General features: G+C 45.7%; 3 protein-coding genes across 3 annotated transcripts; 2 read left to right on the top strand and 1 right to left on the bottom strand.

The window, feature by feature from the left end:
* Positions 1-7,191: 7,191 nt before the first annotated feature.
* Positions 7,192-9,153, bottom strand: LOC306917195 (endoplasmic reticulum chaperone BiP-like; the record flags this gene model as incomplete). The annotated part of the gene is made up of 1 exon (XM_079495328.1): positions 7,192-9,153. One exon carries the CDS (start codon positions 9,151-9,153, stop codon positions 7,192-7,194), a length of 1,962 nt encoding a protein of 653 aa, XP_079351454.1.
* Positions 9,154-10,486: 1,333 nt separating this feature from the next.
* On the top strand, positions 10,487-12,295 carry LOC306917194 (CTP synthase 1-like; the record flags this gene model as incomplete). Its single annotated transcript, XM_079495327.1, has 1 exon — positions 10,487-12,295. One exon carries the CDS (start codon positions 10,487-10,489, stop codon positions 12,293-12,295), a length of 1,809 nt encoding a protein of 602 aa, XP_079351453.1.
* A 1,508-nt stretch (positions 12,296-13,803) lies between these two features.
* On the top strand, positions 13,804-23,553 carry LOC306917193 (deoxyhypusine synthase-like; the record flags this gene model as incomplete). The annotated part of the gene is made up of 9 exons (XM_079495326.1): positions 13,804-14,013; positions 15,901-16,065; positions 16,816-16,937; positions 17,306-17,402; positions 18,264-18,350; positions 21,960-22,065; positions 23,028-23,131; positions 23,247-23,372; positions 23,479-23,553. The coding sequence occupies 9 exons, from the start codon at positions 13,804-13,806 to the stop codon at positions 23,551-23,553; spliced, it is 1,092 nt and encodes a 363-aa protein (XP_079351452.1).
* Between the last annotated feature and the right edge of the window lie 1,091 nt (positions 23,554-24,644).

The raw sequence follows: 24,644 nt of genomic DNA, 5'->3' as shown, positions 1-24,644 counted from the left end.
GTTTAAACTTTAATTGACAACAACCTCAAATTGTGCAGTTGTTGTTGTCATGTGGTTGCTGGGCAGCCAGGAAGTGGATTCTCCTTTCATCATGACGACGGGTTAGGTTGCTTTCAGCTGTATATCGCCACCTACATGTCGCCAGCAGCACTTATTCATTATCATCACTATTGTACCAGAGTGTTGTTACCTGAATAATTACTTCACATAATTAAGCAAATGAATAAATCAGTGTATCATATATATATATATATATATATATATAATAGGCTACTACTGTACTGTACTGTACTGTACTGTACTGTACTGTACTGTACTGTACTGTACTGTACTGTACTGTACTGTACTGTACTGTACTGTACTGTACTGTACTGTACTGTACTGTACTGTACTGTACTGTACAAGCCCTCATCCCAAGGCCTGTCTATAGGAGTGGTTTCATCCTTTGAGACGTATATACTCTAGGTTGCACCACTCAAAAACAAAAATAGCAACAACGTAGCCTACAATAAAACAATAATTATAAATGGGATAAAGGAAGAAAGTGAAAAAATAATAATAAAACAGAGTTGGAATTCGTTAACCAGACAGTACTACAATTCATCGACAAATATAGGTCACCACACATCCAAGTATCTCTGTAAACATGAGAAAATATAGGTCACCACACATCCAAGTATCTCTGTAAACATGCAGAGAAAAAATAAATACAAATACAAATACATTTGAAAGAGTTCAATAGTGTACATCTTTTCTAGAAATCACAGTGAAAAAATAAAGACACATCAGGCTCAGGGGTAGCAGTAATAGAGTGGCTGATGGATGGGAACTGTGAGGTTCCCAGTTCGACTCCCGGTGTCGAATTGTCCTTGAGCAGGACTCTCACCATCTAATTGCACCTATTTGCATCTCATTTCTGAGCTGCTTAAATTATATGTTCCCTCAAGGTCATTGAGATCAGCAGTCAAGCTGCCCCAGCTGGTTTGGACCAGGACAATTCTTGATATCAAACTTTTAGACTTAATATAACTTTTGCCAAATCGGAGAAGACCATATGGGCTAACTAGAAGTAAGGACTCACACACTCTGTCTTCTTCACTCCAAATTAAACATTATTATTGGGAAATGTTTCGGTACACAGACCAGAAAACTTAACGTATGCGTACTGAAACGTTGTTTGTTTCCCAATAAAAGGAAGTAACCCTGCCAGGCTGTCCTGCCATGTTCCATAACAAAGCTGTCACCAAATAAGAGACTCGTCTAGAGAAATGACTGCCCCGTACGTCAACTAGCTGGTTCTATGGAACTAATGTCTGCTTTACAAACACAAGCAGATCATCGACAGACGGAAACCTCACTCAACTAAACAAAATTAAAAGAAAACAAAAATGAAACTATCTGAAGAATCAACCAAAAAAAACATGCAAGGATATAATTAGAATGCTATTCGGCACCTAACCAGAGAATACAGTGGCACTCCTTATAGTGCATATTATGTAAGCATTGTTGAGTCTCTTAGGAGTAAACTAAAAGGTCTTTCCCTTTGAAGTTACAACAAATACCCGTATTAAATGTACTTTGTCTCTGCATACCAGAATGAAGAGGCTAGATTAAGACACCATAAGAGTTTAGACAATGACATCAAACAAGTGGAAGTGTGTTTAGGCTGTAATTTAACAACCACTTTCACCAATGTCAAAATGTTTATACCTTGTCCATTAACCAAATAAACCCTGGTAGGCTATAGGGTATACTGGGCATGCCTATGCCTGTTCTTACAACATGTTGCAGCACATTGTGAGCTTGCAGATTGGCTATTTTCAGTGAAAATGTTTGGTGTAGAGGGAAAAGGACAAGCTAGAGCCTATAGCCTGGGGGACTCTGTTCAATATTGGGTTTCATTTGGGTGGTCTGGTCAACTAACGTGAAAAGTATCTTCATGTGTGTTAGAGTCTCTCTCTCTCTCTCTCTCTCTCTCTCTAACTGTAATGACGTTGCTATCTTCCTCAATCCTCAATCATGTTGATTGATCTGGTCTGTCCCACATGTACCTACATGGGCACAAAGAGTCATTTCTCACGTATTACTTATTAACTAGTCCCACAAAATTGTTCAAGCGTGTCTTTGACTGCCTATATGTATTGAATACTTATATTGTTAATGTTCTCCTACAGTCTAATATATATATTTTTTCTATATAAAGCCCCTTTGAATATTATTTAATTTTAGGAAGAGAGAAAGATAAAATACCCATTGTTGAATGTACTTTGTCTCTGGCCAGCATGGGGCTAAAATAAAGACACCAAGTTTAGGGCAGCGACATCACAAAATAAGCTGTGTTTGGACTATAATTTAACAACCCCTTTCACAACTGTCAAACACCAGAACAGCAGAGAATTAACATGTGTATATTGTCTCTTGAGACAGACTGCTGACTCATGTCAACCGCAAAAGAGGGCACTGTTTTCCCTTTGTTTTGCAGATGGGTTCCCAGATTATAACCTGTCCATTAAACCACATGAACCCTAACGTCCATATACTGGGTATGTCAATAGACTCAAATCAAATCTGACACTGCATGCTTACATCAACATGCTGTGACATTCCTTCATGACCTAATTATAGCTGTACCAAATCAGGAAGTTCTCCTTGATGTAACCCAGATTGGCCATGTGTTTTACTCATAATTAATCGTGATCATAATAATAGACCAGTCCAGGGCCCATGTCCACTGAAATATCTGAGGCAGCTCTGATCCCTGCCTGAGCCACTAGCTGCACTGTCACACTTAATTAAGAGGCATAAGAAGTTCTGACATTTCTTACTGTACTTAATTAAAAGTATCAATACCACAAGGTGGAAATAGTCTGGTACATGTAAAAAGTCCAGTATTCAAAATGTACTTGATTAAAGTACAAAGTTATCGGCAGTGGCGTGCACAGATTTCGAGGGGTGAAAAAAGGGCACCTTGTGCGGCGCGTGGAACCACCGCCTACCTTAATAGTGTGTGAGATTTATAGATGTTGGGGCATTAATAATATATTAGATGCTTTTAATCCAGAATAGCATGATCGATGTCACCATGGGGCACATACTGTACACTGTAAAAAAAAAACTTTCAAAAGGGCACATTGCTGCCCAGAGGGCAGGTACAGGTCAAGGGCAAGGGCAGGTACTTTAGCATTAGCACCACTTGGTGTCTATCTGTGAACGCCCCTGGGTATCCGGCATCACATAATACTTAAAGTACCAAAAGTATCAAAAGTACAAGTGCTCATTCATTGGGCAGAATGTCCCATTTCACAAGTTCAAAATGTATAGGCTATAAAAAGTATTTTAGCCGATCTAGTGTGTTTTGTATTTGTAATAATAATCAAAATCTGCAAAGTAACAAATAGTCTTCATATAATTGTAGCAGAGTAAAAGTGGAGTAATACCGGTAATTTCCTCTCGGATGTAGTGGAGTTGAAGTAAAAGTATTGAAAATTCTAAATACCACCAAGACAGTAAAAATACCTTGAAATTGTACTCAAAATTGTACTTGAGTACAGTATGTACTAGTTACTTTCCACCCTAACCCATGTAGTCACCATGAAGTTCGTCCAAGCACATAATCTTAACATCAATACAGTAGACCAGTGTTTTGGGGTTTTTTCAAAGGATTTTGGGCTAGTTAAAATTGTATGGCACACCTGCATTCATATGGAAAATAGCAGATCTACAAGATCACAACAATTTCACAAATGTGTAGGGGGGGTGGGGGGGGGGGGGGGGGGGGGGTCAGTGGCCAAATACATATCATTTTGGGGGTCCTTGACATGAAAAGGTTTGAGAACCACTGCAGTAACAAGTTTTTCAGAAAACTGTTGACATTTGTAGAATTGCCTCTGCCTCGATCAGGTCATACATTTGGGTTAAGTAGACCAAACGGTGTTTCAACAACTCAAAACCTGTGCTTTCTCAAAATAGGCAGGACTGTTGTTGGAATGCTAATCATCAAGACGAGCCTGTTGGACCTGGAGGCAGGTGGACCAGAAATGGAACTGATTACAGGCTAGGATGCCGCCGTCCTCACAGACATGCTGCTGTCTGCTGTCCTCACAGACATGCTGCTGTCTGCTTCACTTAACAGAAGGGTGAGCATCTCTGACATCAGAGGCGAGAGCACGTACCTACTTTATCCGTCTCGGTTGTATTTCTTTTTTGAGTGGTGCAAACCACTCCAACAACCAGCTTTGTCTGTATGTTCGTGTACCTGTCCACTCAAAAAAGGAGCATGGTTGCTATGGTTAGTGTGTGACGTCACTGTTGCACCACTCAGTTCACACGGGTGTGATTTTTTTTTAATATTGTGGAAATACATGTTCCCCATTATTATATGTATTGTAGTGCAGGTAATTGCAACAACCACCGAACTTGTGTAAAATCACACCCATGTGAACTGAGTGGTGCAAGGTCTTATATAGCCTGATCAGCTGTGGTCTGACGTAATGTCAGTGACCATAGTAACCATGCTCATTTTTTTGGGTCCCACGTACAGGTACACACACGTACAGGTACACACATACATATACACATACAGACAAAGCTGGTTGTTGGAGTGGTTTGCACCACTCAAAATGAAGACGGGACCAGAATCAGAATCTTACAAGGTAAAAGAGTGGGTTAAACTCGTTTTTTGTGCATACAGTAGTTCAAATCATATTGTTTTGTCCATAGAAAAGAAAGGGGAGAAGAAGGGAGGGGGAGAGGGTCAGGGCAGTGGGGAAAAAATAAACAAAGTCAGAAACTACATAATTTATTTTACAGATAAACCTGAGATAGGAAATAAAGGTGCGTGAGCATATAGCAGCAGGTAATATGTGCATTAGGACAGTGCTAGAATGAAAATATGAACACACAAAAGACAAAAGTCAATTAGGATTAAAAGGATTAAAAGAAAAAATGAACACACATTGGGATTAACGTGCAAAATGTAAATGCGCGTCAACAGCATAATCTACATAAATTAAACCAACATTGGTATCATTTGCATAAATGAGACCAACATTGGTATAATCCGCAAATCGGTAGAGCTAAGAAAAAGGTCAATTCCCTTGTCCATGGTACATTCCACAGGTAGGTTAAAGGTCAATTCCCTTGTCCATGGTACATTCCACAGGTAGGTTAAAGGTCAATTCCCTTGTCCATGGTACATTCCACAGGTAGGTTAAAGGAAAGAGCCAAGTCCAATTAAGTCACTTGTCCCTGGGTAGGTGCAAGGAAGAGCAAATGCTGCTGGCCTGCTGCCTTAAATCATATAGGCCTACCTTTCAACCAGCTATAGGTTGAAAGTGGTTTAATGATTTTCTCACAATTGTCATCTGGACATTTGGACATTGTAAGACAAAAATCACACCCGTTTGAAGTGAGCGGCGCTAATATAAGGTCTAACTCATGTTGATTAGGTGATGTAATGGTGATGTAAAACAAACGGTGCCAACGATTATGACATAATGAGGCACATTATGACGTACATTTTCCCTTCAATGTCAATGGCGTTTACAAAACAAACATTGAACTAAAGACAAACATTAAACCTGTATATAGGAGCTATAGGGGCTAGCGCCACTCAAAAAAGAAGTAAATAAAATAATGTGGAGGAAGTGGGGGAACTTCATCAGTTGTTTTGGGATAGTTGGCAATAAAACAGGTATAGGCTTAATTGAGCGGCGCTATATGCACATACAGCTTTGTGTGTATGTGTGTCTGTATAACCACAGAATGTGCTCAGCTGATTGATTGGCTGAGCAGGGAATGTGCTCAGCTGATTGATTGGCTGAGCAGGGAATGTGCACTGCAGCTGATTGATTGGCTGAGCAGGGAATGTGATGAATCCCAGCTAATAGAAGACATTGTATTCTCGTTAATAAGTGTAATAAAAAATAATCACACTCGTGTGAAGTGAGGGGCGTTCTTATCGTCATACATCGTCATACATTGTCACATTCCGGCGAATCATAACTGGTGTCCTCACTTTTTATCCTCCATTCCGTGGTACACAGACACAGAAAGCTGGCTATATCTTTCTGTGGCTTTCTGAGCACATTCCGTGCTCAGCCAATCGAATCGAATCGCTATGGGCTACACACAAAGCTGGACATAGCCTCAAAAATGATGTTTAAAAAAAATAGAGTGAGCGACATTCTTATCATTATACAGTATATCACATTCTGTGCATTCCGTGCTCATACACACAAACACACAAAGCTATAGGACAGGCTAGCGCCCCTAACGTAAAAGAAAAATCACACCCGTGTCACCCCCCCCCCCCCTCTCTCTCTCATTAGCTGGCAACAGTGCAGCACTATCTCTCTCTCTGTTTCTGGCACAACAGCGCCCCTACTGGTACTCATAGTCATGAGTCACACACAAACATAGTCACATAGGTTAACAAACACGGACATTGCTGTTCCTTGGAGTGGTTGCACCACTCAAAAAAGAAAAACTGCCTAACAATGATGTCATATTGCAGGCTACCATTGAAAATGAATGGTAACCTGTAGCTTTGAATCATGTCACTCTCTTCACACAACTCCTGCTTGTTTAAGGGCAAAACTAAACTCTAATTTCCGTGCTCTTTTTTAACCCCATGTATATATCTCTCACTCGCCAGACACACGCTTGTTGCTGACGAGCGCGTTCATGAGCACTTCAATGTCAGCGATGCAGCGATGCTCATGGTGCTTCTTTGTAGCCTTGTATCATTTGTATAGTTGCCAGTGTGAACGCAGCATCAGAGTTAGTGGACACTGAGGAGTTTACATTGTACTTACAGTCACAGAGCTTAAAACAGGAAAAACATGATGGAAAAAGGATCAAATGGGGGTCCATGGTCTAATGCAGTGCATCAAAGTGGGGTCCTGGGGGGATTCCAGGGGGTCCCCAGCTAAATGTGTTAATTGCAAACGATATTTTAAAGGAAACATATTTATCTCCATATTTCAACTTTTTGTGTTTTTCAAAGTCGTGGGTGACACAATAGAGTGGGTGTGAATGGCAATTCACGACACATTGTGAGCTTGAATATCAGCTATTCTCACTATTTTTATATCGATAGGGCTTACTTAAGTGGTTAAGAGAAGGCCGCCAACAAATCAAACCCTCATTATTTACAGTGCCACTAATGCCTAAAACTCATCCATTTCATAATTATAATGACTTATTTTCCTGCTCGCCCTCTCCACTGTCAGATTGGGTGCCAGCTGCTCCGTCATAAAGCTTTTGAACAATGGGCTGCACCACTTCTTCCAGTTCCTTCTTCTTGGCCTGGAAGTCATCCAGGCCGGCGTCCGGGTGAGATTCCATCCACTTGATTTTATCCGCCACGGCTTTCTCGATGACTTCCTTCTCCTCATCTGACAACTTGCCACCGAGCTTCTCCTTGTCGCCGATCTGGGCGCTCAGGGTGTAGGCATAACCCTCCAGGTCGTTGCGGGCGTCGATGCGCTCCTTCAGCTTCAGGTCCTCGTCGGCAAACTGCTCTGCCTCGTCCACCATGCGCTTGATATCCTCGGGCGTCAGGCGGTTCTGCTCATTGGTGATGGTGATCTTGTTCTTGTTGCCCGTGGCCTTGTCCTCCGCCGAGACACGCAGGATGCCATTGACGTCTATCTCGAAGGTGACCTCGATCTGGGGGACGCCGCGCGGTGCAGGAGGGATGTCGGTCAGACCAAAGCTGCCCAGCAAGTGGTTGTCCTTGGTCAGGGAACGTTCGCCCTCGTAGACGTTGACCGTGACAACGGCCTGATTGTGAGAGGCGGTAGAGAAGATCTGTGATTTCTTTGTGGGCACCACAGTGTTCCTGGGGATCAGCTTGGTCATTACTCCTCCGACGGTCTCGATGCCGAGAGTCAGGGGGCAAACATCAAGAAGAACCACGTCGCCGGTGTCCTCCTCTCCAGACAGCACTCCAGCTTGCACGGCAGCTCCGTAAGCCACAGCCTCGTCGGGGTTGATGCCTCTGGAAGGCTCTTTTCCGTTGAAGAACTCCTTCACCAGCTGCTGGATTTTAGGGATTCTGGTGGAGCCTCCAACCAAGACGATCTCATCGATGTCAGACTTCTCCATCTTAGCGTCTTTCAACACTTTTTGAACAGGCTTCATTGTGGAACGGAACAGGTCCATGTTGAGCTCCTCAAACTTGGCACGGGTTAGGGTCTCGGAGAAGTCCCCGCCATCAAAGAAGGACTCGATCTCCACACGGGCTTGGTGCTGGGAGGACAGGGTCCTCTTGGCCCTCTCGACCTCGCGACGCAGCTTTTGGACGGCACGGTTGTCCTTGCTCACGTCCTTGCCGGTCTTCTTCTTGTAGAGCTTGATGAAGTGCTCCATGACGGCCTGGTCAAAGTCTTCACCTCCCAGGTGAGTGTCACCGCTGGTGGCGACTACTTCGAACACACCGTTATCGATGGTGAGGAGGGAAACGTCAAAGGTGCCACCACCGAGGTCGAACACTACGATGTTCTTCTCTCCGTCCTTCTTGTCGAGACCGTAGGCGATGGCGGCGGCGGTCGGCTCGTTAATGATCCTTATGACATTCAGTCCGGCAATGACGCCGGCGTCCTTTGTGGCCTGGCGTTGTGCGTCATTGAAATAGGCAGGTACGGTGACCACGGCATGTGTGACCTTCTTTCCCAGGTAAGCCTCTGCGGTCTCCTTCATCTTAGTCAGCACCATCGCAGAGATTTCCTCGGGAGAAAAAATCTTCTTCTGGCCACTGCTGATTTCCACCTGAAAATGGGGCTTGGTCTTCTTCTCAAGAACCTCGAAGGGCAGGTACTTGGTGTCCTTCTGCACAGAGGGATCACTCCAGGAGAGGCCGATGAACCTCTTTGCGTCAAAGATCGTGTTCTCAGGGTTGGAGGTCATCTGGTTCTTGGCAGCGTCACCAATCAAGCGCTCGCCCTCAGCCGTGAAGGCCACGTAGGATGAGGTGATGCGATTGCCCTGGTCATTGGCGATGATCTCAACACGGCCGTTTTTGAACACTCCGACACATGAGTATGTGGTCCCCAAGTCAATTCCAACCACCGTCCCAAGATTATTCTTGTCATTGCTGGCAGCAAACACAGTGCTGGCCACCAGCAGAAGCAGCAAGTACAATAGCCTCATCTTAATCTTGTAAGACAAACTTATGATTAAAATACTTATTGATTTCTTCAAAATCATTTAAGACTTCTGCTGTCTGTACCTTTATACACTTCTGCTATGATGTAGGCATGATGTTGCTATGATGTCGTCCAGGGTGGACGGACCAGGATGTACAGTATACAGTAGTAGGATCTATAAATGCACCTTTCTCTGCACGTCTGTAATGCACGTACCTCGAGAACCGTTCGCCGCACCGCCCCACACGCGTTCCACACCCCCACAGGGAGTGCAGTACGTGTTCCACACCCCCGCAGGGAGTAGCCTGGGTTCCAGCCTGATTCGCTGTTGTCCAGAACCGCCACAAAAGGCAACATATTTGGGCATGCCTGACATCACAACACTCTGGGCATGCCTGACACAGAACTCCATACATAGGAATAAAGGGACACAGAGAGATAGATACAGAAATCTCCATATATGGGCATAAAAGGGACACAGACAGATGTGTGGAACGGGTACTCTAAAAAGAAGCAGGGGCTCGCAGCTCACTTTAAGATGCTCCAAACTTTTATTCAGCAACAGGCAGGCAGAACAAATATGACGTTTCGACCTCACGGTCTTTGTATCAAAGTATCAAATATACTTGACAAAGACGTGAGGTCGAAACGTCGAATTGTTTCTGCCTGCCTGTCGCTGAATACAAGTTTGGAGCATCTTAAAGTGAGCTGCGAGCCCCTGCTTCTTTTTATGTTGACTGTCTATACAGTTTTGGCTCAGCACCAAAGGAGGATGTGCGTTACATATCTTACTCTGGAACGGGTACTCTGACACGGGTACAACGGGACACAGAACTTCATATATATACTGTATAGGAATAAATGGAAACAGAGAGAGAGATACAGAAATCTCCATATATTGACACGGGTACAACGGGTATTGCATAGCCGGGTGGGGCATGGATCTCCAACTTGCATCATTCTTGGGCACTGGCCTAGTAATTAATAACTAGAAACAGTGTGGGCTCGAGCAGCTCTCTACTCGATGATGATGATGATGTATTGACACACATGTCGTCACAGCCCCCTCCACTGTTTTCCTATTGGTTGACCCACATGACGTTTCACAGCCCGCAGAGGGCAAATGGCCCCGGGAATAATTACAAATTTACCCCCAATCTGGGGACGGCTGTACAGATTCCTCAATCCCACCATACTTACCTCTGGTCCTTTGTTGACGTCATATAGCTGATGCCATATCTGTTCACATCTGTTCACATCTGTTCATACAGTATAACCAGTGCGACTTTAGGAAAGGTTTCACAGTACACATAGATTAAGGCTTGGGGTTGTACGGTATGATCATGAAGTACATCCTGGTCACCGGAGGGGTCATATCGGGCATCGGTAAAGGCATCATAGCGAGCAGCGTGGGGACCATCCTCAAGTCATGTGGTTTGCACGTGACCGCAGTCAAGGTCGATCCTTACATCAACATAGACGCGGGAACGTTCTCCCCCTACGAGCACGGCGAGGTGTTTGTGTTAGACGACGGGGGCGAGGTCGACCTGGACCTGGGCAACTACGAGCGCTTCCTGGACATCCGACTGACCAGAGACAACAACATGACCACCGGAAAGATCTACCAGTCCGTCATCAACAAGGAGAGGAGGGGAGACTATCTGGGCAAGACCGTACAGGTGGTGCCACATATTACAGATGCCATTCAGGAGTGGGTGATGAAGCAGGCCAGAGTACCCGTCGACGACGACAACGTCGAACCACAGGTGTGCGTCATAGAGCTAGGGGGCACCGTCGGAGACATCGAGAGCATGCCTTTCATCGAGGCATTCCGGCAGTTCCAGTTCAAGGTGAAGAGGGAGAACTTCTGTAACATCCACGTCAGCCTCGTACCACAGCCCAGTGCAACAGGAGAACAGAAGACCAAACCCACACAGAACAGCGTCAGGGAACTGAGAGGACTCGGGTTGTCTCCCGATCTGATCGTGTGTCGCTGCACCACTGCACTGGAGAATTATGTCAAAGAGAAGATCTCGATGTTCTGCCACGTAGAACCTGAACAAGTCATCTGTGTGCACGACGTCTCCTCCATTTACAGAGTTCCTCTCCTCCTGGAGGACCAGGGCGTTGTGGGATATTTGAGCCGGCGGCTGAACATGCCCACCGAGACACACCCGAGGAAGATGCTGACCCAATGGAAAGAGATGTCCGACAGGTCAGAAGGACTCCTGGAACACTGCTCTATAGCACTGGTTGGAAAGTATACAAAGTTCTCGGACTCCTATGCTTCTGTGATCAAGGCATTGGCGCACTCGGCGCTAGCCATCAGCCACAAGTTGGAGGTAAGGTGTATAGACTCGGCTGATCTGGAGCCAGCCATGCGGCAGGAGGAGCCAGTGAAGTACCACGAGGCCTGGCAGAAACTGTGCGGTGCTGACGGTATCCTGGTTCCCGGAGGATTCGGTGTCCGAGGGACTGAAGGGAAGATCCAAGCCATCCACTGGGCCAGGAAACAGAAGAAACCCTTCCTAGGGGTGTGCCTCGGAATGCAATTAGCCGTCTGTGAATTTGCCCGCAACGTGTTGGGATGGGAAGATGCCAATTCCACCGAGTTTGACCCAGAAACAAAACATCCAGTGGTGATTGATATGCCAGAGCACACCTCCGGACAGATGGGTGGGACCATGAGGCTTGGAAAGAGACGAACCGTCTTTAAGACGAAAAACAGTGTATTACGTAAGCTTTACGGTGATGCAGAATATGTCGATGAAAGACACAGACATCGCTTTGAGGTCAACTCAGGGCTGAAGAGTCACTTTGAAGAGAAGGGCCTTCGTTTTGTAGGTCAAGATATTGAGGGGGAAAGAATGGAGGTGATAGAGTTGGATGATCATCCATATTTTGTGGGGGTTCAGTACCATCCTGAGTTCACCTCTCGTCCCATCAAACCATCGCCGCCCTACTTCGGTCTCTTACTGGCTGCCACCGGGAAACTCCAGAACTACTTGCAGGAGGGCTGTCGCCTGTCTGCACAGGACACCTACAGTCATCATAGCGGTAGCAGCACCCCTGGCCCTGACGAAGTATCAGAGCTCAATTTGTCAGATTTTAAATCTAGGACTCTAGATTCTTATTTTGAAAAGTGAAAAGAAGAGAGTCCGCACGACGTTTCGACTGCTCGGTTGAAACGTCGTGTCTTAACTATGGTGTTTCAATAAAAGAACACCATTGGAGCAATCCTGTGTGCGGACTCTCTCCTTTTCACTGTACTTGGCCTGGTCCGGCACCAGCCAGGTCCGGTCCAGCCTGGTCCGGCACCAGCCAGGAACTGGATGTGTGCAAGCCACCTGCCTTTTAATCTATCAGATTATTTCCATCGAAATAAGTAGTAAAGTGTTCCACTTGGGATATTATTTACATTATGAAGAGAGGATATATACAAAAAAAATAATAATTTTGAGCGATGGAAATAAGCGAATTAGCACAACACCCCATAGCCCCATTCAATTCTCATTCAATTCAATGCAATTCATTTAGGGTTTATGGTAGGGGAAATAGCCAATAAGGAGCTTTTGCACAAAATAACACCTGGACCTCTTTGGTGGGGACGTAACAACTACAAAGAAAGGTAAGAACGCCTTTTAGTATATGGAATTCTCCTTTAAGGTCTGCTGCTAATATAGGCAGCTCTCAATAAACTGTTATCAGTATCACTACATAGATATTGGCCTGGAACCTTTCCTACATTTCCAACGGGCAAATTAAAAGAATGCTAGTGGCAGCGGTGGCCGAACGGTTTGCGGAGCGGTCTTGATACCGGAAGGTCGCCAGTTCGTATCCCCGGACCGGCACGTTAAAATTACCACCGCTGAAGTGCCCTTGAGCAAGGCATCGAACCACTACCATGAAATGTTCTATGAGCAGGGCCTGGCTGTAAACAAGTATCTGATGCTTAGTCCAGTTACCCTGGGTAAATATAGTAACTTTGCTTTGCTTTGCTTTGCCTCTGGTGATAAACCTGAGCCATATTTGCAACTGGAACCTGATTGGTGCCCCACAACATAAACCAGTGTAACATGTAGAAAGATGTTTTCTCCAGTGTAGCTCTGGGCTAGATGGCCACATTCCTACAACTTCAGTGCAAATTCCGTACAACAAACTGTAATTATATAAATATTTAGCAGTGGAGATGGTACTACATGCAGTAGGCAAAGTTGTGGACGGCTCGCTGTGTGAAAGTCAAGGACAACTTCTACAAGTAAGTTTGTCTTTTTTAAGTTAATTTTATTAACACACACTGAAGGGAATGGCAGAATGACCAATGCAGATAACAACTACTGTAACTGATAGCCACTGATAGCAACTCATAGCTTGTTGTGAATATCTTATGCATTAACATATAAATATATATAATACGTTAATATTCTGAAAATAAGTGACTGGTGTTACAAACTTCCCATAGAAGTGAATAGAAGTGCTGATCTAAATTCTTGATCTTTCCACGTGATATTTCCTAAGAATATTAGAAGCCGCTTTTATATCATAATTTTGACAAATTGTTTTATACACGATGAACCCACTGTTTTTTATTAGTAGTATTATTAGTATTATTATGTTTTCCTGTCTGCAGAAGTATTTTGATATTCCAATGAAAATGGCAGAAAACGGCTTATCGAAGTGGGAGGCTTTTACGCGTGAGCCTTGTTACAGGCCTTTCAGTCGGCCAAAGCTTGACGGGTACGAGGAGGTACGTGGATACGACTTCAACCAGGGAGTGGACCACCGGGCTCTGCTCCGCTCCTTCCTGACCACAGGCTTCCAGGCTACTAATGTGGGTTTGGCCATCGAAGAGATCAACAAAATGGTGAGAATGCTGGCATAACACACCTGCACACTTGGTTGATGCCGAAATCATTTAAACCCATCATGTGTCATGTCATGCAGGCACGTGCAGAGGTGGTGGGCCAATAAGGGCTTGTGTGGGGGGCAAATAAGGGCTTATGTGTGCCATTGGCCCTTCAAGACAAACATTTGACAAGTAATGATAATTCCACTATCATAATGAATTATCTTTTAATCTGCCATCAGTCAGTTTTAGTTTCAGACTAATGAGAACATATTGCTTATTTTACTGTCCAATGACATGAAATGGCACAAGGGACAGACTCCACAAAAAGACCACCCCAAAAATCGGCGCGCTACGCGCGCGCACACATGTGCCCTTTTCTGGAGTTTGAGCCCCTGCCCCCTCAGTGCTCTCTGCACGACCCTGATGTCATGTCAATATATAGGTGAACATTCTGCAAAAGTAAGTATAAATATTCAAAAAACTGCAGATCCACAAACTCGTTGCAACACCTTGTTTGGATTGGTTAAGCACACCCACCATCACATCATACAAATGTTTTCACGGCACATGGCATGGAGCAATAAGTGGCATTACTTATTTTGCTGATGCTGTTTCTAATCTTTCTTATTACTAATCTTTCTTTATCTTCCAATAAAAATACTGGCAACTTTCCAGAGTGCCCACAGTGGACCTGTGGTCTGTTTTGTTAAATGTTTGTCAAACATTGGGGAGTAGACTAGAGAATCACAGACTGTATCATCAAGCTTTTACAAGCAGAACTTTATCAGGCTATAAAGACATTCCTCTGCGTACTGTATAGCATCAAGGGATTGACACACCATTATTGTTTGGAATTACATTTTACCACTGGGTATTTGTTAATAAATAACTCCTTCTCAGCCATTATCACCTTCTCTGTACTGTGGTTGAAGAAAGTTTGTAGTATCTTACAGCACTGTTTCCTAAAAAGTGGGTCACAACTTTTCCTACATTAAAAAAAAATATATATATTTCAAAAGAAAATTGAAAAAAACAAAATGTAAAAGATTTTTTAAAACAAACAAATCTTAGAAATTTGAAATGCAATTTATAATAATTAAGAAGTATTGAAAATCGACAAGCTTGCACGCTTGTAGATCTATTTTCACTAGTTTGGGTCTCGGGCAAACGCCTAATCTCTCTTTTGGGTCTCAACCTGAAAAGTGTGGGAACCACTGCCTTACGTATACATTGGAGTATCTGAAGTTGGTTGCAGCCACTTCTCATTATAGAATACTAGACCCAGCCCACTTGGGAACGATGAAAACCGGGAAAACATACCCCATCCTATATGCAATATACCCGTTATATCAATAGTACCTGCAGTTTGAACCATCTGTCTGTCTGTAAGTCCTTGTGCAGTGGTAAACGTCTGTGGAGAATGTGTGGAGAATGTCCGAGGAGTGCAAACTGACTGTGAAAAGTGGACTGACTAGGGAATCAAGTAGCAGGTGTGGGGAATAAGGCTGCGGTTACCATGGCAATCAATTGGCTCTGGCAGAGCCTGGAAATTGCAAAGGTGTGGTGACTTAGGCTCATTAGGTCCACTACTGGCAGAGCCTGACCAGAACCTTTTGTGGCGGTTCTGGACAACCGTGTATCCGACCGACTCAAGGCCGGGCACTGCTCTGTGTAGTGGTGTGTGTGTCGAATTTGAAGCTTTTTCGAATTTGCTTTATAACGTGGTGTTGCTTTTCCGTCCACACCACACGCACGCACGCACGCACGCACGCACGCACGCACACACACACACACACACACACACACACACACACACACACACACACACACACACACACACACACACACACACACACACACACACACACACACACACACACACACACACACACACACACACAGATAGAGAAACGTTTGGAGCCGATGGAGTTAGTGGAAAGAAGTGAAATGACACCATCCTCCAGTCCTCCCTGCCGGACAGCTTGTACCATCTTCCTCGGTTACACCTCCAACATGATCAGCTCCGGAGTCAGGGAGAGCATCCGCTACCTAGCAGAGCACAAAATGGTACAGTACAACGGAAATCAGACCTGTACTGTACTGTACTGTACTGTACTGTACTGTACTGTACTGTACTGTACTGTACTGTACTGTACTGTACTCCTCCCTGGCCTGTTTGTGTGTGTGTGTGTGTGTGTGTGTGTGTGTGTGTGTGTGTGTGTTCTGTTACAGCACGGACACGTACGTACACAACTACACATACATACACACATTGCTCCACATAGGAGCCACTCAAAACATTGTTTTGAAGGTCTTAAAAGCGAATTTGTCTTGTCACGCAATGGTGCATCTCAATGAAAATAACAGATCTTTGAGCAAATTAGGGTGCCGATTCTATTTATATTGCGATTCTTAATTATATTGCTTTTCGATATTGTGATTTATTGCGATTTGTTTCCCAAGTTATATTGCTTTTATTATAGTAGAAGATGTTAAAACAATTCTAAACAATATAGACCACGGAAATCACACAGATAACGTCAGTCAGTCTTTCTGGCATGAATGAATGAATTCATGAATATAATTGTATAATAAATAATAAAAATGTATTCTGAACATTAACCGAACCGATTTTAATATTGTGGCATTCAAAATCGCGTTTTTCGACCCCTATTTCTTAGGTGGATGTGATGGTGACCACAGCGGGAGGTATAGAGGAGGATCTGATCTGATCTGATCTATTTCTTAGGTGGATGTGATGGTGACCACAGCCGGAGGCATAGAGGAGGATCTGATCTGATCTGATCTATTTCTTAGGTGGATGTGATGGTGACCACAGCCGGAGGTATAGAGGAGGATCTGATCAAGTGCCTCGGTGACACGTACATGGGAGACTTTGCTCTGCCTGGCAAGGATCTGTATCAGGAAGGACTCAACAGGTTGGATGTGCCCTGCAATTACATTGAAATAACTCATATATCAATATATCTTGAGGAGGGAAAGTGGAAATTATGACGTATAACAAGTATATTTATGTTTAAATTGTTATTTTTAGCTCCTATATACAGCTTTTGTCCCCACATATTTTCCATTGACAATGAAAGGAGGAATTAGGTCAAATATGACGTAAATTTAACCAACCAATCACATACATTTAGTTGTTCATGAGATGATGTATAATCATAAGAGCGCCCCTCACTTCACACAGGTGTGTTTTTTTACCATGTGGATGACATGTTAGTTTTGTAAAAAGCTGATGCAAGCATCCTTTCTATACTTGTGTTGTGTGTGTCACTTCTGTGTGCAGAATAGGGAACCTACTCTTGCCCGAGGAAAACTACTGCATGTTTGAGAAATGGCTGAAGCCCATCTTAGAACAAATGCATCAAGAGCAGGACACTGTGGTGAGTTCATGTAGCAGTAGCCTAACCTTAGAACTTCCAATTCCAGTCATTCAAGTAAAATTTTAACTTAAATGCCAAGTAAATAGAACATAAACAACGATGATGTGTGAATAAATGGTAGGTAATAGGTTTCAGACTAGTTTTTCAATGTATGGATGAGTGGAGTGTGGTCCATGCGTATGTGTATACCTTAAAACCAGGTAGACTGGTGGCTGTGTTGGGGGGAGGGGGGGGGGGGGGGGGAACTTCGCAGAAGAAAGCCACGGAGCAAGCTTGTCTTGTCTAAACCACGTGACTCCCATTGAAAATGAATTGCGAGCTGCGCTGCCCCCCCCTCTCCCCCAAGGACAGCGAGAGAGCACCCTGTCTTTTATGTGTGAGCGACACCTTAGGCTGTGTCAAAGTGTCCCCGAGCAAAACAAACGCTCCCCGGAACTGCAGTAATAATGCAACGATAATCGTTAGGATGGGTAAAAATGCAGAGGACGAAATTCAAACGGTTTTCAACTTGTGGTCCTGGAGGAGGTTCCAGCCATGTAATGGTCCCCAACTAAATGATGGAGAGTTGGTAACCAAATGGACCCTCATACATCTTTAACTCTTGAGAGTGTTAAACAATGTTTAATAAACACCTGCAATCCTGCCTTGCTACATTTACATTTACATCCACACAATTATATTTGATCAACGTTTGCCTGTTAAATCTCCTGTGGTACCACATCAATACAGCATGGAATTGTGCACAAAATCGTATCCAATGATATTCTTTAGTTTTGGGTCTGAGAGGCTAAACGTCATCAGATGATGGTCCCCCAACAATAATGACATATATTTATAGATATATTTTTCTTTTTATCTTAGGGTATCCATTGGACACCATCCAGGATGATCCACCGGTTGGGCAAGGAGATCAACAATCGTGCCTCTGTCTGCTACTGGGCGTACGTGGTGAGTCTCTGTCTGCTACTGGGCTTATGTGGTGAGTCTCTGTCTGCTACTGGGCCTACGTGGTGAGTCTCTGTCTGCTACTGGGCCTACACGTGGTGAGTCTCTCTGTCTGCTACTGGGCCTACATGGTGAGTCTCTGTCTGCTACTGGGCCTATACGTGGTGAGTCTCTGTCTGCTACTGGGCCTACGACGTGGTGAGTCTCTGTCTGCTACTGGGCCTACGACGTGGTGAGTCTCTGTCTGCTACTGGGCCTACGTGGTGAGTCTCTGTCTGCTACTGGGCCTACGTGGTGAGTCTCTGTCTGCTACTGGGCCTATGTGGTGAGTCTCTGTCTGCTACTGGGCCTACATGGTGAGTCTCTGTCTGCTACTGGGCCTATGTGGTGAGTCTCTGTCTGCTACTGGGCCTACATGGTGAGTCTCTGTCTGCTACTGGGCCTATGTGGTGAGTCTCTGTCTGCTACTGGGCCTATGTGGTGAGTCTCTGTCTGCTACTGGGCCTATGTGGTGAGTCTCTGTCTGCTACTGGGCCTATGTGGTGAGTCTCTGTCTGCTACTGGGCCTACGACGTGGTGAGTCTCTGTCTGCTACTGGGCCTATGTGGTGAGTCTCTGTCTGCTACTGGGCCTATGTGGTGAGTCTCTGTCTGCTACTGGGCCTACGACGTGGTGAGTCTCTGTCTGCTACTGGGCCTACATGGTGAGTCTCTGTCTGCTACTGGGCCTATGTGGTGAGTCTCTGTCTGCTACTGGGCCTATGTGGTGAGTCTCTGTCTGCTACTGGGCCTATGTGGTGAGTCTCTGTCTGCTACTGGGCCTATACGTGGTGAGTCTCTGTCTGCTACTGGGCCTACGGCGTGGTGAGTCTCTGTCTGCTACTGGGCCTACGTGGTGAGTCTCTGTCTGCTACTGGGCCTATACGTGGTGAGTCTCTGTCTGCTACTGGGCCTACGTGGTGAGTCTCTGTCTGCTACTGGGCCTACGTGGTGAGTCTCTGTCTGCTACTGGGCCTACGTGGTGAGTCTCTGTCTGCTACTGGGCCTATACGTGGTGAGTCTCTGTCTGCTACTGGGCCTACGTGGTGAGTCTCTGTCTGCTACTGGGCCTACATGGTGAGTCTCTGTCTGCTACTGGGCCTACGTGGTGAGTCTCTGTCTGCTACTGGGCCTACGTGGTGAGTCTCTGTCTGCTACTGGGCCTATGTGGTGAGTCTCTGTCTGCTACTGGGCCTATGTGGTGAGTCTCTGTCTGCTACTGGGCCTACATGGTGAGTCTCTGTCTGCTACTGGGCCTACGACGTGGTGAGTCTCTCTGTCTGCTACTGGACCTACATGGTGAGTCTCTGTCTGCTACTGGGCCTACGTGGTGAGTCTCTGTCTGCTACTGGGCCTACATGGTGAGTCTCTGTCTGCTACTGGGCCTACACGTGGTGAGTCTCTGTCTGCTACTGGGCCTATGTGGTGAGTCTCTGTCTGCTACTGGGCCTATGTGGTGAGTCTCTGTCTGCTACTGGGCCTACGACGTGGTGAGTCTCTCTGTCTGCTACTGGGCCTACGTGGTGAGTCTCTGTCTGCTACTGGGCCTACGTGGTGAGTCTCTGTCTGCTACTGGGCCTATGTGGTGAGTCTCTGTCTGCTACTGGGCCTACGTGGTGAGTCTCTGTCTGCTACTGGGCCTACACGTGGTGAGTCTCTCTGTCTGCTACTGGGCCTACATGGTGAGTCTCTGTCTGCTACTGGGCCTATACGTGGTGAGTCTCTGTCTGCTACTGGGCCTACGACGTGGTGAGTCTCTGTCTGCTACTGGGCCTACGTGGTGAGTCTCTGTCTGCTACTGGGCCTACGTGGTGAGTCTCTGTCTGCTACTGGGCCTATGTGGTGAGTCTCTGTCTGCTACTGGGCCTACATGGTGAGTCTCTGTCTGCTACTGGGCCTATGTGGTGAGTCTCTGTCTGCTACTGGGCCTACATGGTGAGTCTCTGTCTGCTACTGGGCCTATGTGGTGAGTCTCTGTCTGCTACTGGGCCTATGTGGTGAGTCTCTGTCTGCTACTGGGCCTACGACGTGGTGAGTCTCTGTCTGCTACTGGGCCTATGTGGTGAGTCTCTGTCTGCTACTGGGCCTATGTGGTGAGTCTCTGTCTGCTACTGGGCCTACGACGTGGTGAGTCTCTGTCTGCTACTGGGCCTACATGGTGAGTCTCTGTCTGCTACTGGGCCTATGTGGTGAGTCTCTGTCTGCTACTGGGCCTATGTGGTGAGTCTCTGTCTGCTACTGGGCCTATGTGGTGAGTCTCTGTCTGCTACTGGGCCTATACGTGGTGAGTCTCTGTCTGCTACTGGGCCTACGGCGTGGTGAGTCTCTGTCTGCTACTGGGCCTACGTGGTGAGTCTCTGTCTGCTACTGGGCCTATACGTGGTGAGTCTCTGTCTGCTACTGGGCCTACGTGGTGAGTCTCTGTCTGCTACTGGGCCTACGTGGTGAGTCTCTGTCTGCTACTGGGCCTACGTGGTGAGTCTCTGTCTGCTACTGGGCCTATACGTGGTGAGTCTCTGTCTGCTACTGGGCCTACGTGGTGAGTCTCTGTCTGCTACTGGGCCTACGTGGTGAGTCTCTGTCTGCTACTGGGCCTATGTGGTGAGTCTCTGTCTGCTACTGGGCCTATGTGGTGAGTCTCTGTCTGCTACTGGGCCTACATGGTGAGTCTCTGTCTGCTACTGGGCCTACGACGTGGTGAGTCTCTCTGTCTGCTACTGGACCTACATGGTGAGTCTCTGTCTGCTACTGGGCCTACGTGGTGAGTCTCTGTCTGCTACTGGGCCTACATGGTGAGTCTCTGTCTGCTACTGGGCCTACGACGTGGTGAGTCTCTCTGTCTGCTACTGGGCCTACGTGGTGAGTCTCTGTCTGCTACTGGGCCTACGTGGTGAGTCTCTGTCTGCTACTGGGCCTATGTGGTGAGTCTCTGTCTGCTACTGGGCCTACGTGGTGAGTCTCTGTCTGCTACTGGACCTACATGGTGAGTCTCTGTCTGCTACTGGGCCTATACGTGGTGAGTCTCTGTCTGCTACTGGGCCTACGTGGTGAGTCTCTGTCTGCTACTGGACCTACATGGTGAGTCTCTGTCTGCTACTGGGCCTATGTGGTGAGTCTCTGTCTGCTACTGGGCCTATGTGGTGAGTCTCTGTCTGCTACTGGGCCTATGTGGTGAGTCTCTGTCTGCTACTGGGCCTATGTGGTGAGTCTCTGTCTGCTACTGGGCCTATGTGGTGAGTCTCTGTCTGCTACTGGGCCTATGTGGTGAGTCTCTGTCTGCTACTGGGCCTACAGGGTGAGCTTGTTGACATGATTAGAGGGAACACTTTAAAGTGGATGGTGAATAATTGACATGTTGGGGTTGCCTGGAGTGGTCCGGGAGGTTGTAAACCACCGTGGACCTCTCCAAGGCAAGAGGGGGGGGGGGGGGGGGGGGGGGGGGAGTTATAGCTTAAATTGTATCTAGTCTTCATCGTCTTCTCTTGATCCTCAGTGTTGACACACACACCAGAAACCAGCTTTTTAGGCAAAGCTGGTTTACATAATGCACTTGTTGTGTCTTTGTTTGTTTCAGAATAACATCCCAGTGTTCAGTCCTGCGTTAACAGACGGCGCATTGGGAGACTTACTCTTTCATTACTCAATACAGAAGCCTGGCTTGGTGCTGGACTTAGTGGAGGGTAAGAAGAGGTCCTTGCTATAGTCACAGTAGTTTAGTTAGTGGAGGGTAAGAAGAGGTCCTTGCTATAGTCACAGTAGTTTACCAACAGTGGAGGGTAAGAAGAGGTCCTTGCTATAGTCACAGTAGTTTAGTTAGTGGAGGGTAAGAAGAGGTCCTTGCTATAGTCACAGTAGTTTACCAACAGTGGTGGAAAAAGTACACCCTTTTTGAGTGGTGTAAACCACTCCAACAACTGGCTTTGTTAGTTTACGTGTCCATGTGTTTGTTCGTACCAAAAAAATGAGCATGGTTGCTATGGTCACTCAGTTCACACGGGTGTGATTTCATTACGTCATACATTACGTCAGACCACAGCTGATCAGGCTATATAATACCTTACACCACTCAGTTCACACGGGTGTGATTTCTTTTTTACTTAAAGGTATCTTCAGTGAATTCACATAGGCCCGACTCACACATGCACAACAGATTGATGTATGCTTGTTGTATGAGATGTATACTGTAGCTGATGCAAGCTCGCAATGCATTTCCAATGGGAGTCACATGGTTTTAACATTTGTGTTGTATGAGGGGGAGGGGGGCAGTTGAAACACAGCCGAAAGCCATACAACACAAATGTTGTGTCAAACCATGAGACTCCCATTGGAAATGCATTGCGAGCTTGCATCAGCTATACATCTCATACAACAAGCATGCATCAATGTTGTATGCTAGATGTAAAGGTGTGAGTCGGGCCTTAATCTGCTGTTTTCAAATGGCCCAAATGTATAGGGCTGAAGTGTGGAGTAGAAGTATTGGAAATTGGAAATACTCAAGTAAAGAACAAATACCTCAAAATTGTACTTAAGTATAGTACTTAAGTAAATGTACTTAATTACTTTCCACCACTGCTTACCAAGGTTTCCTGTCTGCCATTGTAGCCTAAACATGAATCAAATGAAATGTGTGTTGTCCTTCCAGACGTCTTTCAGATGAATTACACGGCGGTGGTGTCCGAGAAGACAGGCGTGATCCTCCTGGGAGGAGGCGTGGCCAAACATCACATACTCAATGCTAATTGCCATGTAAATTACCGTAGTAATAATCATATGCAATGTACAGTATTAAACCTTCACCTGTCTTGTTCTCTCTTTTACAATCCTTTTGTCCCTTGTTCATGTTATTTTATTTTCCTTCCAGAGAGACGGAGCCGACTATTCCGTGTATGTGAACACAGCTCAGGAGTTCGATGGCTCCGACTCTGGGGCCAGACCTGACGAGGCTGTATCCTGGGGCAAGATCAGAATCAGTGCCAAACCGGTCAAGGTATGTGTTTAAAGCAGCTCAACGTCCGTGTTCCACATGCTTGAAGTGCTTTGTTTTAATTTATTGCAGGTTCATGGTTATCTCTCCTCTTTATCGCCCTCTGCAGGTTCATGCGGATGCTACTATAGTTTTTCCCCTACTGGTGGCAGAGACCTTTGCAATCCATGCTAAAAGCTGCTAGCAAGATTGTGGCCGGACAGAACATAGAACGTACATTGTCTCCGTTTTTTTGTCCTTTTGACCCTGTTGAGTTATGAGATTCTACTTGAACTGGTCATTAAATAACCGATATATGAGACCAATTCACCTGCAGGGTCAAAACATTTGTGGGGAAATTCTGATTCCAGGGGGAAATACATTTTTTGGAAGTTTTGACTACAATTAAAGATTGTTGAAAATATGAGTCTATGCTCCGAAACCACTCCAGTTTTGGCGAATCATGACCAAACTGTATACAATGGATTGAATATGTGGAAACATATTCAGTCAAATCTGTCCAGCTAAGAAATTGTATAAACATTTTCAACTCCGTGGCCTGACGCCAGGGGCTCCATTATCCCAAAAGCCCACACATCCAACATGGTCTAAGCTTCCATGAAGAACGACGTGTGTGTGTGTGTGTGTGTGTGTGTGTGTGTGTGTGTGTGTGTGTGTGTGCGTGCGTGCGTGCGTGCGTGCGTGCGTGCGTGCGTGCGTGCGTGCGTGCGTGCGTGCGTGCGTGCGTGCGTGCGGCTGCTCAACAGTGACACTCAGTGGTCACCCGGCGGTATTGCCGTACAAGCGGATACGTACATGGGGACGGACGGACAGACAGACACACATAGCTGTTAGTTGGAGCGGTTAGGTACCGATAAAAAAGAGGCGTGTGTGAAGGCTCTGCGTGACTGAAACACAATAGCCATAATTGTATATTGTCTTTTCAAGTGCCGTTATTTCCACTCTTTTAACCCATTCAGGCCTGACGTCGAAATTTAAAAAAAAAAAAGTTTTCTAAATCATGACAATTTTCGGAAAGATTTGAGGCACATTTTAACGATTTTTCAAAAATAGCAGATCTACAAGTTCATAGCGCGCCACTCGGTGGCGCGCTATGAGCTTGTAGATCTGCTATTTTTCAATAGCTAAATTATAACATAATGTTTAAAACGCTAACGCTAACGTGACATGGATGCGTTCCAGGTCTCAATGGATTAAAAGAATACTTGGTATACTTGGTATCGACCCACCCACAGTCGAGGCAGTCAATGGAAGCGTAAAGCACCTGCTCCACAT

The sequence above is a fragment of the Electrona antarctica genome, assembly GCF_951216825.1.
Source record: "Electrona antarctica genome assembly, chromosome: 24".
Taxonomy (NCBI): Eukaryota; Metazoa; Chordata; class Actinopteri; order Myctophiformes; family Myctophidae; genus Electrona; species Electrona antarctica.
Note: the sequence above shows the minus strand (reverse complement) of the source record. Positions and strands in the feature narration are given on the sequence as shown.